This window comes from Anser cygnoides, chromosome 16 (genome assembly GCF_040182565.1).
Source record: "Anser cygnoides isolate HZ-2024a breed goose chromosome 16, Taihu_goose_T2T_genome, whole genome shotgun sequence".
NCBI classification, from domain to species: Eukaryota; Metazoa; Chordata; class Aves; order Anseriformes; family Anatidae; genus Anser; species Anser cygnoides.
The window spans coordinates 6,172,460-6,186,806 of record NC_089888.1 but is presented as its reverse complement, the minus strand read 5'-3'; the positions used below and the strand labels follow the sequence as shown (position 1 = coordinate 6,186,806).

The window sequence follows — 14,347 nt, the reverse complement described above, 5'->3', positions numbered from 1 at the left end:
AAATCCACCTTTTTTACACTGGGCTCTCCAGTGACCGGTGATTTCACTGGAATCATCCCAAGTTACCTTACAAATGACTCTAAAACACTGCTGAGATGCATGTCAGAAACAAACCCAGGAAGGAGCCAGGTAGGCCTCTGCCTTGCAGAAAGGGGTGCTCTCAGGTGAGCGCTGCTGGTCAGGTCGTTGATTTTGTTGCTTGTCCAAGCACGAGCTGATCCAAACCTAGACCTAGGCACTCCTGCAGATCCAGCAACTGCTTCTTCCCCCTGTTTCTGCAGTTTTTGCAGTTTCTGCCCACCTGCAAGCAGCCCAGGCCCCCATGGAGGCATGCCTGGCCTCCTGCCTCTCCTGCTGGTGGCCTGGGAGAGGAAGGCAGGATGGAGGTGGGTGCCTCCCAGTCCCCACAGTGGGGCCAGGCACGTGGGTGGCTTCTTGTGGCTGTTGTGTAAAAGCACAGTACGGTTAGGTGAAGGTGAACACCAGCATGTACTCAGCACACAGATGATTGCTTCATTGGTGAGCTCTTCGGGGCTGGGCCTTGGCAAGCGCAGGTGCAGGCCCCTCTGTTCCAAAGCTGTACCACCTGGGGGAAAGAAAACGATGCCTTCTGATTGAGAAAACCTGATGGGTAAATTAACGCCAAATGAGGTGAAAATCAGAAGATCTCAAAGAGGAGTTGCAGCATTTCAAGCTTTTTGTTGAGAAGTTGAGTTGAGCTGAGAGCTCAGTGGTGGAGGTCTATCTGGAGGGGGTAAGGCTCCTCTTGAGGAGGTGAAAAATGGCCTTTGGTGACTTTGGAAAGATGTGAGCGTGCCTTTTGCTGGAAGGATGAAGTGCTGGTGCAACCTCTGGTGCTGCAGCATGCTTCTCTTGGGCAGTGTTTGCGGGACAGAAATGAAAAAGCTGAAATCTGGTACTGGAAAGGTAAGCTTTATCTCTTGTAGCCTTAAATAATGTGGTGTGGTAATCAGGAATGACTGAGAAATGCAGTAGAGGGGGTGAAGGGCCAAAAATCAGGGCCTGAAGGAGTCCAGCCTGCAGGAATTCTTGGGGAAGACATGTCCTTGTTGCCATCTTGTGCAGGATGTAGCATGCAAACAGCCTTTCCTGTGAGATACATTTATAAGGGGTCAGGACGTTGGGGCTGATCACACTGGAGTGTAGCTTAAACCTGTGAGAGGAGTTTTTGTGCAGCGTTCTTTGCCTAATATTATTTATCACTTAAATTATTATTCAGCTGCCTGGCTTATTATGGTTTCACCTTCTCGGTTGCATCTGGGCATCAGGGCTGTCTGTGTACACATGCAAGCTAGGTATTTGCCTCGCTTGTTGTGGCTGGCAAAAATCTCTGTGTTTGGTACTTTGTTCTGCTGCTGCCCTTTCTGCTCTGCCTGCTGGTTGAGCACTATGCAGAAAATTACAGGGGATCACAGCAGAGCAGGGAATACTCCTGCAAGCTTTTCCCATTCAACAGACAACAGAGTCCTGGACTTCCAAGTTTGGCCATTGGAGCCTGAGCATGTCCTTTAAGGCAGAGTGAGTTTTGCTTTATCCTTGCAGGAGGCTAAGAGCACCGCTTGCAACAGACAACATGTAAGCCAAGAGTAGAAGCTGGCAGCTGACGTTCTGCCTTTGAGAGCTTATTTGCTCTTGTTCTTGGGACAGCAGAGCTCAGCCTGCAGTTCTGGCTGGAGCTATAGTGCTGCTCTGCGCCCCAACCCTGGGCGGGATGTGCTGAGCTTGATCCCGGCGCGAGCTGATTCCAGCTTTCTGAGTAATGCTCTTTTATGGGAATAAGCTTTCCTTTGATCTTGTAGACAGAAGTCCACAACAGCTGCTCTGTGATAGATAAGGATAGACATTCTGCAGGCTGATTGTGTTTGCGCAACGTCCTGAGGACATGTCTCCAACGAGGAGCTCAGCCACAAAGGCACAATAGTCCCGTTGGCATGCACACCTGCAGCCAGACCAGCAGGGCTGGGGAAGAAAGTGTCTGCTCGTGTGTCGGGGCTGTAGCGTGCTAGGTGTGGTGTAAATAGACAAAACTCTGTTTTGTCCCTCTCTGTTTTACACTCACAACTATTTCTTTCTAGGGAGGCTGGGGAGAAAGGCTGTTCTTGCCTCTTAAACCCCAGGTGTGTATGGGCAGATGGATGCAGGGGGAACTCATTGCTGAATCTGGAGGTTGCTGCAAAGTAAAGATCTATATTATTGTTCTTTAATGGAAAAATCTCAATTACAAACTCTTCTCTCAGGAGAAAGTTTTCAGTAAAGAGTTCTTAAAACTTGGTATTCCAAATAGACTCACTAAAATGCCACTTTAGGCATGATATGATTTAAATGTTGCTTTGGTCTTGTGAGAATGACAACATTAGCTCAAGGTAAGCGTCTGTGGTAGTGTTGGCTTTGGGCTTCTTGCAGGGATTGTGAAAACCTGTCAGATATATACATTTTCATTAGGAAAAAAGATTCTTCTCGAAGCTTTTAGAGGCAATCAAAAATATTCTACATGGATGAGCTCTGTCGGATGTGAGTCACCATGAGTCTGAGAACTGGTCCTCGCCAGGAATCCGCTACATCTCAGGGTGAGTTGGGCCCTTCTGTACGGGCTGTCCAGCAGGGTGGAGGACACCTACTGACTGCCTGAAGCAGGGCTGGTGTGGCTTGTGTTGTCCTGTGGTCTTTTCACATTGCCCCTCTCTTGGCACTCGTAGGTGTTATGAGCTGAGGTTCCCCTCACAGCGATGCCAGCTCAGCCTGCGAGAAGCAGGACTTTCTTTTGGAGGCTGCCAGAAGTGTGGGTGAGCCTGTGGAAATAACCTTTGCCTGTAGTCAAAGGTAGTAGGGAGCGGTGGTGGACGTGACTTCACTGTTGCCCACTGCTCAGTGTGAGTAACCAGTTCCATGCATTTCCATGCCAACCATTAGTTTCCAGATGCAGTGACTAGCACGGTATTTTCCGTTTCCAGATCTTGTTTGTACTGGCACAATTTAAAATACTTTGTGTAATTACAGTGGTTCCTATAGTCAAACTGCTAGAGCAATGCATTCCCTTTGGAAGTTTCTTCTTTAGCTAGCAATTTTGGTAATGACAGTAATTCAGATAATCTATCCTCGTGGCCTTGCGGCTTGCAGAAGTACAGGGCTTTTCCTCTGTAATGTAGCGATATCTATATATAGCCTGGTGGATATATAGTATTCTAGATGTATTTAAGTGGACTTGACTGAGAAAATCCAGTCCCATTGCCACAAACTTTCTGTTACTCTTCATGTTAATGCAATCAAATAAACAGGGAAGGAAAGGGAAGGGGCAGAGGGGGAGCCTGGTAGGCGGCTGTGGGCATGGGCTGGCTGTATGGCCAGGCAGCTTTGGGGATCTGGGTGTGTGCTAGCAAAGGCTCCTTAAATTGCTGAGTGGTTCTGAATATGCTGGGCTTTTCCCTGGAGCTAGACATACTGGGTAATGACAAAAGAGCCCAAAGCACAGTGAGAAACCCATGGTTTGGTGCTGTGGTGTGCAGGACGGGTGGTCCCCGCAGGGGTGAGCTGCCAGTGCCTGGCCAAGCTCTGAGTTGCTCTGTTGCTCCCTACGAGTTAGCTCTTGGGATTAGGACAGCTTTCTCTTAAGGGTGAGAGAGCCTCAATGAGTACAAGGCAACAACCTAATGAAATTTATCTTCATTTTGGCCTACAAATCACAGCAAACAACAGTTTTGGCAGCCAAATATGACAATCCTATTGAACAGAGAAATTTCTTCTGTTTCTGGAAGTGGCTGAACCCTAAAGCTGCTCTCATTTGCTGGTTAAGCCGACTACTGATGGAGACAGTGCTCAATTACTGCTGGGAGAAACTGGTCAGACAGATCAGAGGCAGACATCTCCCTTGGTGTGCAATTATGTGTGCTGCTTGCTTTGAGAAGAGGCCAAAGCAAATGGGAAGCGGCAATTAAGGTAGGCACCAGCAATGAAGAATTAAAGTATAGGGCATGGTGTTTATCAGTCGTCACTGTACAGAGGTCTCTCCTCAGTTTCCCTAAAGAGGGAAGAGCTGTAGCTCAATATTTTTGTGTGCTGATTGAGTGACTGCTATTTTTCCTCAGAAGATTCTTGTATGTAGAGGAGGATGGGAGGAGCAGATGTTGATTGTATGTTTTGTGACAAATATTCTAGTGTGAAAACCTGCTCAGTCCCTGACCCAGAACCCTCTTCAAATTGGTGTGTGCTTCTGAGACGTGTGGCAAGCTGTTCAATCCCACCCTCCCTTCAGAGGCAAGGAATAGGGGTGGAAGGATTTGCCATGCCTTGGTGCAATTAGCCTGCATATTTTTGAGTAGGGGCTGACAAAACTGGGGGATCCTGAGCTGGGAATTAACCCTTGAGATAACTACTGTCATACCAACAATGTCTTCCCAAATCACTTTCTTCAGTTTTAAGCAGTAAGAGCAGCAAATACAGTCTTTCTGATACTGTGACCACATAATGCGTTGAAGATTGCAGGAAAGAACTGCTCAGTACTCAGCACGTCACGTCCAGGATGTTTGTGTATCTAGTGTATATTGGAAGTAGTATATTTCTGGTAATGCAATAAATTCTTACTGAAATCTAGCTGAATTCAGAATTGGTGTGTAAAGAATTATCAACTTTCTTTTGTGATAATGTATGTGTAGGTTTTCTGCTACATCCCGGAGATCTGAAAGCTAAAGCCAAAACAAATTAAATACTGCTGTCACCTGGCTCCAGAAGCAGGAAGTATCAAACAGGCTTGCCAAAGCCCAGGTGGCAGCAGGACCAGTGAGGGCCAAATTGTTTGTGTCTGTGATACCTGTAGATAATGTATGCATGGAAGCATTGTGGAAGGTGTTTTGGAGGTATAGCAGATATGTTGGGTATGTTCCACCTTTGTATGTACCTGTAATTCAGGGCAGTTGCATCTCCAGTTTGATCCACAGAAATGTTATCTGGCTATAGGAGAGTATGCCTATTCCTTTTTTTTTTTTCCCCTCTTATTTGCGACTTTCCAGGCTTTGCTTGAAGCTATCATAGGTGGTGAAGCCCTTTCCCAAACCTAGTAGGGAGTTCAACTCTCCAGTTCTTGGGAGAAGATTCTTAGCTTGACTACTAAGTCAAGCTACCCTACTTTTCTTAATTATATGTACACACTTATTAAAAAACAAACAAAACAAGTAAACATGTATATGACTGCAAAGGTATTCAAAACACAGCAGCAGTGAGGTCTTGCCAAAGCAGGCCAAGAGCTGGAAAATCTCTGGCAGTTCGGGAAGACGACTCAACATTAGTGCTGGAGAAATAAACATCAGAAGGGTTGAAGCAAGCTTATTTGCAAGTGTTGAAAAGTGCCTGCTTCCCCAGAGTCTGGTCTTCTGCTTTGCAGCCACCCAGTAGAACAAATGTTTCCCAATCAGCCCCTTGACTGTCTTGGATGTCTCTTTCCTCGCTGGTGTCCAGCGGACCTCCATGCTGTCTGAAATTCCTTTTCTTCTGAACAGTATCGTGAAGCACACTCTGTAACAGCTCTATCCTTGATGCTATCACTGTTTCATTAAGGGCCCCAGAGGCTTGGTAGCCTGTGGTCAGTTTTACTGCTTCCCCTGGCAATGGGGGAACTACATTCTGCTGCCATCAAGGAGCAGTAGGAACAGTAAAGCTCATTAATGCTTGCTTTGTTAATGAGAAATAGAAAATATTACCTTCAACCTTAGAGCCTTACCGGAAAAAGAGTTACCTTTGTAATAAAGGAGGGCTGCTGCAGCCAGATACTGTGCTCATATTTGTTCTTTTACTGTAGGGACATCAGCACCCCATGTCTTTTCATGAAAGCTTGTGGCTTACTCTATCAGTACACTAAAAGCATAGCACAGATGTTCGGCTTGTAAGGAGCCACAGAATATCAGTCCTGTGCTTGACAGATCAGCCAGGGACTGACCTCGATGGCAGCAATCCTCCTGGCCTGCTCAGCTCTCCATCTACTGAGGATATTTCAAGAGGAGGTAGGTGAACCACCGTGTTGATATTTCCCTGGTCTTCTACTCCTTTTCAGAAAGGGAAAGAGGATGCATGTGAGAAGACACCAGAGTATGTCTGGCGCATGGTCTGGAAATGAAGCAAAAGCAGCTCCAGTATCCTGCAGTGTTGGTGGCAATGTTTTCCGTTTCTTTACTGTCTGAGAGATGCTGCAGCAGAAAAGCAGATCTGCTTCCTCAAAGACTGTCACTCCCATCTGGAGAACAGAAGAATTGACCTATGGGTTTAATTTGCTGTTAGTCTCCTGCATCTCCCAGGAAGAAGTCTCCATCTCTTTTAACTTGAGGCTCTTACCTCTTGCCCAAGCAACAGGCTTCTCAAGGCTTGTTCTTGAGCCACGTGAGAAACATGAAATAGGTTAATGCAAAATTCAGTTGTCCTCCTTTTTAACTATACCAATGAAACGGCTTTGAAGATGGTGTTTTGCAAGTGCTAATTAATAGGACTGTTACTGTGACTCCACATTGCTACTGCAGGGGAATCAGGCTGTCGAGTGCCGTGTGTCTCTGAAGACGCACAGCTTGCCCTTGTTGCAATGTTTTTTTATTGAACATCTTGCTCTCAGCTGCTACTAGGAGCAGGAAATATCACAAAGCTGGGATGAGCTGATACAGCTCGTGCCTTGCATTGGTTATGCTTTCCACCTATCACTGTGATGCTGCAGGTATTGCAGCAGCTCTTCGAGGGGAGCTGGTTGCTGTACCTAACTAAGGACGGAAATGGTTGCAGGATTGTGACTCAGCAACAAGCACCAACCAGGCAAGGTAGAGGAGGCTTGGGCAGGAGTACTTCAATCTAGAGCCTAGTCTTCATCCCCAAGCACACTGACCTCAGGGAAGTCCATTACTGCTTCTCTCTCACCTGTAGACCCAGTAGAAATTGTAGGACGTTGGGACCACACTGTACTGTCTTTACCGAGTGTGGTCTGAGCACATCCCCACTGGTATGGGCTATGAAGAGCTTTGTTTTTCTGCAACCCAAAAATGCAAACTTTTTAAAAATATCTGGAAATAAACAGTTATATGATCCACTGAAATTCATAACAAAGGACAAATTGAATCCTTCATGCTGTGTAGCAGCCATAAATAAAGGTTTTATGGCTGAGAAGTTGTAGGCAATATTCCAGCAAAATTGGATTTATTCCCTCCCCACCCCCCTGCAATATAAATCTCTGGAAATAGGGGTTCCAAGGGCTGTTCTGACACAACATTAACTGCAGCTTCTTAAACCAGACTCCCTGCCAGTATTTATAGTCCACGTTCTGCGCATGGTATGTGTATGTTACTGCACCAGCTTTTACAGTTGATTTCTCAGTAGTCATGTGAAACCAAAACAACTGATGGGCTGAACTTAAAATTGCTTGTGTGTTACTTCAATTTCAAAAAAAAAAGGGGGGGGGGGGGGAGGGGGGAAAAGGGAGGGGGGGAATCTCTGTCTTCCTGTTAGGAAGAAGATTGCTTGATTCAAATTCCTCCAACTCAACAGTGGCTCAACCTCCATGAGCATTGTGCTGCTTCTCCCCAAGACCACTGGCCAGGTTTGCAGGAGAACCCTGGGAGATTTTGCTGGCTGGCTGTGCAGTCACAACATGAGCAGCTGTGCGCTTCTCACAAATGCCTTGTCCCACCTCTGCTTGCTGTCTGCTCAGAGACTTAGCCCTGAGGTTTCATAAAACAAGACCTTGGAGTAACTAAGTCCTAAAACTGAAGTCCAGCCAGGTGGCTCCCTGTTAAGGAAGAACAAACAATGCAATTCACTGGATTTAAGAGCTAGATTTTTAGCTTCAGGATCCAAGTACTGGTCAGTGGGTGCCAGCAGATCACTGAAAAATGAGTAAAGAAATTGGGAACAAAACTCTTCATTTTGTCTGTTTTGGGGTAGTGGAGTATGTTGATTTGTGCTGCCTTCTTGTATGCATAGAATATAGTCAAAGATGGAAGCTGCGATGAGGAATTTGTTCTCATTAAGCAATTGCCCAACTATCTTCTTTGAGAGGCTGACTAGTGCTTCTGCGCAAGTGAGACAGATGTAGAGCCAGCGACCTCTTTGCTCTTGTCTACAGCTTGTTACAAACGCCGAACAAAATGGCTTAAATTGTTGGGACTTGAGAAAAGATATCTTTGAGCTCTGACCCTTCATAACAGAATCCAGACACCGAACCTTGCTTCCATGTATTTCATATGAAGCACCTGACACAGCAGCGACAAATAATGCCAGAGTAAATCCAGCAGCCCCGAGCAGTTTGCCTTCATTAGCCAAGGCAAAGGTCACGCTGCTGGTGTCACCGCTAGTGTCTGGCCACTACCGAGGCTGTTGCCTGCCACAGGCCTTAGTGGAAAGCTCATGCAATGGAGGTGAGAGGCAGGAACAGGGATAAAAGGCTCCTGATGCCTCTAATGGGGCTTTTTGTACCCTGCAACCACAGTAACTTCCCAAAGCTGAATGTGCTCACTTGGAAATTTAGCATCAGCCTGAAGTTCTGGGCGTGAGCTACAGGTGCTGACGCACTGAAGCATGACAGATCTGAGGTCCAGGCATCCCCTTCCTTTTTCTCTTAAGAGCTGCCTAAAATAAGACCATTAGGCCAGAGTTATCAGCAATCCAGAGCTGTTAATTCTGGAGTCCCTTCAGCTCCCAGTTCAGAAAGGGTAAGTGCATGTTTCTAATTATGTGGATGTTGCAGCGAATACAGCCACTCACCCCCCAGACACAAATGCTCCATTCCCCAAATTACCACTGACTGCCTGGGATTGGGTTTTATTGTAGACAAGCAAAGCCAATTTTTGGGGGGTGAGGTTAACTCAAGCAGCCCTCTATAGAGCTTTATCCTGCAAATGGTTAAATGCTTAACTAGGCAAAATGGTCTAAAGTTAAAGTGTGAAGCTACATTTCTAAGGGTCTGTGGGACTGAGACTTGAAGTTCCTTTTTCTCCCCTAGTTTCCACCGTACTTGTCTCTGGAAGAGAAGCTAATAAATGTAAGCCCGAAATTCAGCTGTCTAAAGACTGCGCTTTCTTCATTGATGGAATTAATCCAACCATCAGGTGGCAAACATCACGGTATCAAAATAAGTCTCAAAATGTTAAAATTCAGTCCTCACCTATTGCCTGGTCAGTGAACAGGCCCTGTGGAAACAACAGTGTGCATGTTGGGAAACAAACCAGTGCGTTAAACGTGTTATCACAAACTTCTGATTTTACTGCTGACTTAGCAGTATGAATTCTGCTGCATTAAGCAGAAGGGAATAGATATTTTTATTTAAAACAGAGTGACTCAAAGTGGTCGTAATAACCTATGTCGCTTTTGTACTGGGGTAATGAATGACTGTAGTATAAAGTGGTTCTAGTTTTTGCCTCAAGCTCTTGTCAATCATTACCTGATAAATAAAAACTTCAAACAGGCTCTTTTTACTTTAATTGGGTAGAATTTCTCTCCAAAGGAAGGCTGAATACAGTGAGTAATGTGTTTGTGGCAGCAGTGGAAGTCAGCAAGCAGGGTATTTGGATGGAAACCTACAGAGGATGCAAATCCTGAACTCAAAAGATGAGTTTTGTTGGTTTTACTTCATCCAGAAGTTTCTGTTCCCATTGCTGGCAGGGCTGAATGGATTGAACGAAGCCGTAGAGGAAATCCTGTGGTCCTTGGCACCACCACTGAGCTCTGCTTCTGCTAGCCCTGCTCTCCCTCTGTTTTTAGGCTTTACAGCTGACACTTCCATAAAAAATCAGAAATCTTAAGATTACACTAAAGCTCTCTTAAATCATTATCTTTTATTATATGAACCTTGGCAGCAGCAGAGGCAGTTTCCTGTGTAAGGACCAAGGGTCCTATTGTCAGCACTGGAACAGAATTAAAACAGCTCAATTAAGCAAACATAACATCCTCAAAGTTTGGCCTGAAAGAAGTTAAAATAACTGATCTATGAAATGTTATAAATGTGCTTTAAAATGTCATTACTCAGATAAATCCAGCAGTTTTGAAGCTGGCTCACTCCAGTTTTATGGCCCTGCCCGTTTATGGCTGTGTACGTATTCATGTCAAGAATTCCTCTTCCAAAACAGTAGATGAAGAGACAAAGCCACAGTAGCGCTGTGGACTGACGGGAGGCTGCAAGGAACTTGGGAACAGAGTTTTGGCTCCCAGGCCGGGAAAGCTGCTACGGAGCATATCCAGCAAATTGTGTGCATTTGTGGCAGAGCTGGAAACCAACTGGTATTTCACGATGTAAGGCTGGATGTGTTGAAGTTGGTGGTAAAGCTGCTCTTGGCTGCTCTATAGTTAAGACTGGTGCTGTAAGACATAATGATTTCTTATTTTTCTTCCCCTTGCTGGAACCACCTCTGACTTAAAGTGGGCTTAAATGTGGAGAACTTGGTCCATACTGAGAAATACCAGAAGGCCCTCCTCCTAAAACTACTCTAGACATACGAAGTCTGGACAGACTTCAGTTAGGTCAATAAGGCCTTTCCACTGACGCTTTGCTGGACTTTGGGTCGGCACATGAAACATTTACTGATGATCTGTAATCACTTGTGAAAGATGGCAGTGCAGCTTCAGAAAGCTGATGATTTAAGTCACTGGATCAGCAAATACATTTATGTAAATTGGCACAACTCTGCTCGCAGTTCAAAGTAAACAAGAACCCAAAAATTGCTGTTATGCCCCGAAGATGTAATGTTTAGTTAATACAGGGATTTAGACCATTATTTTTTTCAGCTGCCTCCATAGCAATGCAGTGTGGTATCCACAGTAGGAAACCTCATGCCAGCAGCATCTCTGAAATATGCTAAAACAATCTAAATTAGAAAATGTCAGCTTCTTGGCTGATGTTTCTTTGGAGTTTCTTCTTTCCTTTCTTGTGCCTCTAAATTTTATTGGGATGACTAAATCTCTGAACTATGTTAGCAGTAAACAGAACTAATTTACCCCCTGCTTCTTTGAAACAGCTGCTGACAGCTGCACTATAATTCAATCACGGATCTTTGCAGTGCAGGCTGCAAAACATATTCATATTTTTTTCATATTCTTTCCTCTGTGTTTGGACTGGAGGCGCTGCACCCAAAAGCGACGTGCTGATTTTGCCAGTACACAGGGGTTGATTTACATGAAAACAGAGGATCCAGGTGAAATATTGCCCGGCCAAAAAGGTTCTTTGAATAAAGGGAGAATAACCACACAGATACACAATGTTGTTGGGATATCTTTTGTAAAATTGCAATGATTTATTTTACTAGTTTGTACAAAAGGCTTCTGACAACTGCTCTATGAAAAGAACCAGAAATGTGTATGCATTTTTGCCAACTGTTAATAAATATCTTCTTAAATAAGGAAACAAATGTTCTTAGGAACTGAGAATCATTTTTCCTGGATGTGACTGAAAAGGAATTCAGAGATGGAAATAAATAATTCTTCTTCCGCTTTTGTGACAACTATTTACATAAAAATGTACAAACAGTGAAGCTGATGTTGAGCCTAGCAACAGAAATCCTATTATGTTTAAAAAAAAAAAGCAAAACCAAAACAAACACTCCCCACATAATATTTAATATATGAATCCTATACAGCAAGATACCGTGGTCCAAGTTAAAAATGCAATACACCGATGCAGTGACCACCAACACTGAAACACCCGCAAGAAAAACTAACCCTTGTCTACTAAATAGTGGAAGTTGAGGCCTGATTAGCTTCGCACTGCAGGCAGCACCTTAACCTCCTTTAGGAGGTTTACAGAAGCACTGCTGTGTATGCGTGTACAATGGCAAAAGGCGCTTCCCATCTGTGTGATTTCAATGCCTCGCTCTAAATAAGAGATGCCCTGGGGGCAGTTTTGACTTGGCAGTTTGGCGGAGAGGTCTCGTCTGCAGGCTGCCGGGAGAGATGCTCTTTTGGCGTCAGCTGTTGTCCTGGCGTTGGCTGTAACTGTTGGCCAAAGTCTCACCTCGCGCCAGGTAGGAGGAAGCTTGCCGGAGTTGAGCTTGCAGAGTGTGTGCTGTGGGTCCTTCAGGTGTTTGAGTTGCCTGGTTTGGAAGCAGGGCACACTTGGCAGTCCAAAAGCTACCAGTGCCATGGAGAGACTTCCACTTTCCCATAAGCCTAATCCTGCTGCCAGGAAAACTGCTGGGAAAACACCAATTGACTTGAATGCGATTAGAATTAAACAACCAGAAACAAGTTTCCAATTTATTTCATAGCAAATAAACTTTTTGCTCTACGGAGTGATCCGGGGCCAAGTTCCCAGTGAGGCTGCATCACCCCATCCCCTCGGTGTGCAGAGAAACCCAAGTCCAGGCATTTATTATGTTCTGGACCCATCTGTTAGAGGTTCAGCTTTTAGAAGTTTGGGATTTAGAGCTGAATATGTTGAGGATCTGGCCTTTAATAGAACAGAATTTTCTTTTTTTATCTCCCTGGTGAAGTTCATGCCAGTCCTGCTTTTGTTATCTCGACGTATGATAAAGTTTTGGATCAGTTTGCGACTGGTTACTGCTCCTCTCTGGTCTTATCGCAACAACTTTAATTGAGTTGTAATTACATAGGTGTGATGTTTGTGTAACCCCTGACTTAAAAGAAGGAAAAGGAAGAGCCTCGAGGGGATGTTTTCCTTCCCCCTGGTTTCATCTTGTAGATGTGGCTACCGAAAGTGATTCTTTATTTTTATTTTGTTAGAGGTGAAACCAATAGTAGAGCAGTGTCTTTGTATCATAATCAGTGGCCTTGCGAAGTAAGGTTTCCTGTCGGGTTTCTTGCTGGGTTGACGTGGTGCTGAGTGTACATCCGAGCTTACAGCACCTTCTGTACGCCAGCCTCCGCATTTTTGTAAAAGTGTTGGAACTTGTTCTGTCATTGAAGTCAATGGATATTTTCCAAACAGGAGCAGGATCTTTATCTCTCTTTCACAACTCTGTAACTGCTTAGGATACCCCAGCTAAACCCTAGGTTTAATCCCAAAACATTTATTAACATTGTGCTGCTTTCCTGTTTCAAGTTCATAGCAAATTCAAATTCTTTCTGGTTGCTAGAGGAAATTTTCCCGTGTTGACAAAAAAAAAAAGTGTATCCCCAAAGTCTTGCTCTTGGGAATTATTTTCTTCAGTTCTTTTGCTTGACAATTAGAAAATTCTTTATTTTCTCTTAGACTGATTTGGCCTTTGAACTTGAATCAATCCAGATATAGCTTTTGCTACTGCAGTTTAAAACTGGAACTTGCTTCTAATTAATCTTTGCTTCTGCTTATGAAATTGAAGCAGAGGGATGGAAGTAAGAATTCTCTAACAAAATACCTGTTCAATCCAGGTACGTTTTGCTCACTTATTTTATTGCAAACCGTGTGTTACAGGAACTACAGATGTTTAATAGTCATGGCACATTCTCACCTTGGATAGATTATTAATTTTTAATTCATAATCAACAGTGGTGTGTTTGCAATCTTCTGAAAGACTCGTTTGCAGAAGTATGTACTGTAGGAGCCAATTTTGTAGGCAGATTTGGTTTTAAATGGTTTGTCTGGCTTGTTTCAGTTTACAAGCTCATTGTCTGTAATAAACTAAAACAAAATGTGTTCAAATGCCACTTAGATGCAGAAACTGTTCCATTGTCTGAACTTTCAGAAGCCCAGTCCTAAAAACTGTTTGGGATTTTTTAAGCCCGCTGCTGCAGTGCTAACCTTTTCCCCTCCCCCAGCGATCCGTACGAAACCCACTCTTTACAAATCACTTTTCTCTTTCTTTTTTTTCCTGTCTTTTACAAATCTAATGACAGCCACATGCTCGTACCACCATGTTCCTGTATTTTTTTAAGATAACATTGGAGCTGTCATCGAAGTAGAGCACTGAGATGGCATTGAGTTGGGTAGGAGCACAGCAGGGTTTCGGCACAGTCTCTGGGTTTATAAAGTGAACCTGGGGAATTAAAGTAGAGGCATGTTAAGATGTATTTTCCCCTCTCCTCCCCCAAGTATCTCTTCCCCAGGCAGCCCGCTCACTCAGACATATTTTGAACACCTGGCTTTGTGTACAAACGTCTTGAGATGTCCCCTGCACGTATGGAGGCTGACACACACACCGAAGTCAGATCTAGTTGGAAATCTTTCAGTGAGGCAGGTTTTCATTAGAAAATTCCCATTTGTCAGAGCAGTCCGAGTTCTGCAGAAGCGTACCAGTTACGATAAACTCTGTGGGACGTGCGGGCAAGGTTTTGCGAGCAACCCCATGGGCAGCACCGAGACCCAGCTGGCACCAAGGGCTCCAGGTCCCCGGCTGCAGAACCTCTGAGGAGAGGGGGGGAAAGCGACTAAAAACCAATC

The 14,347-nt window shown here is 44.6% G+C and overlaps 2 protein-coding genes across 8 annotated transcripts in view; one reads left to right on the top strand and one right to left on the bottom strand.

Moving 5' to 3' along the window:
- The window catches only part of SPO11 (SPO11 initiator of meiotic double strand breaks), a 322,526-nt gene that overhangs the window by 223,933 nt on the left and 84,246 nt on the right, over window positions 1-14,347 (top strand). The window lies entirely within an intron of this gene.
- BMP7 (bone morphogenetic protein 7) overlaps window positions 11,244-14,347 on the bottom strand; it is a 46,019-nt gene continuing 42,915 nt past the window's right edge. Inside the window, exon 7 of the mRNA XM_048072573.2 lies at window positions 11,244-13,943. Coding sequence (XP_047928530.2) covers window positions 13,794-13,943 — 150 coding nt within the window. The 3' untranslated portion in view covers window positions 11,244-13,793. The remainder of the gene's footprint in view (window positions 13,944-14,347) is intronic.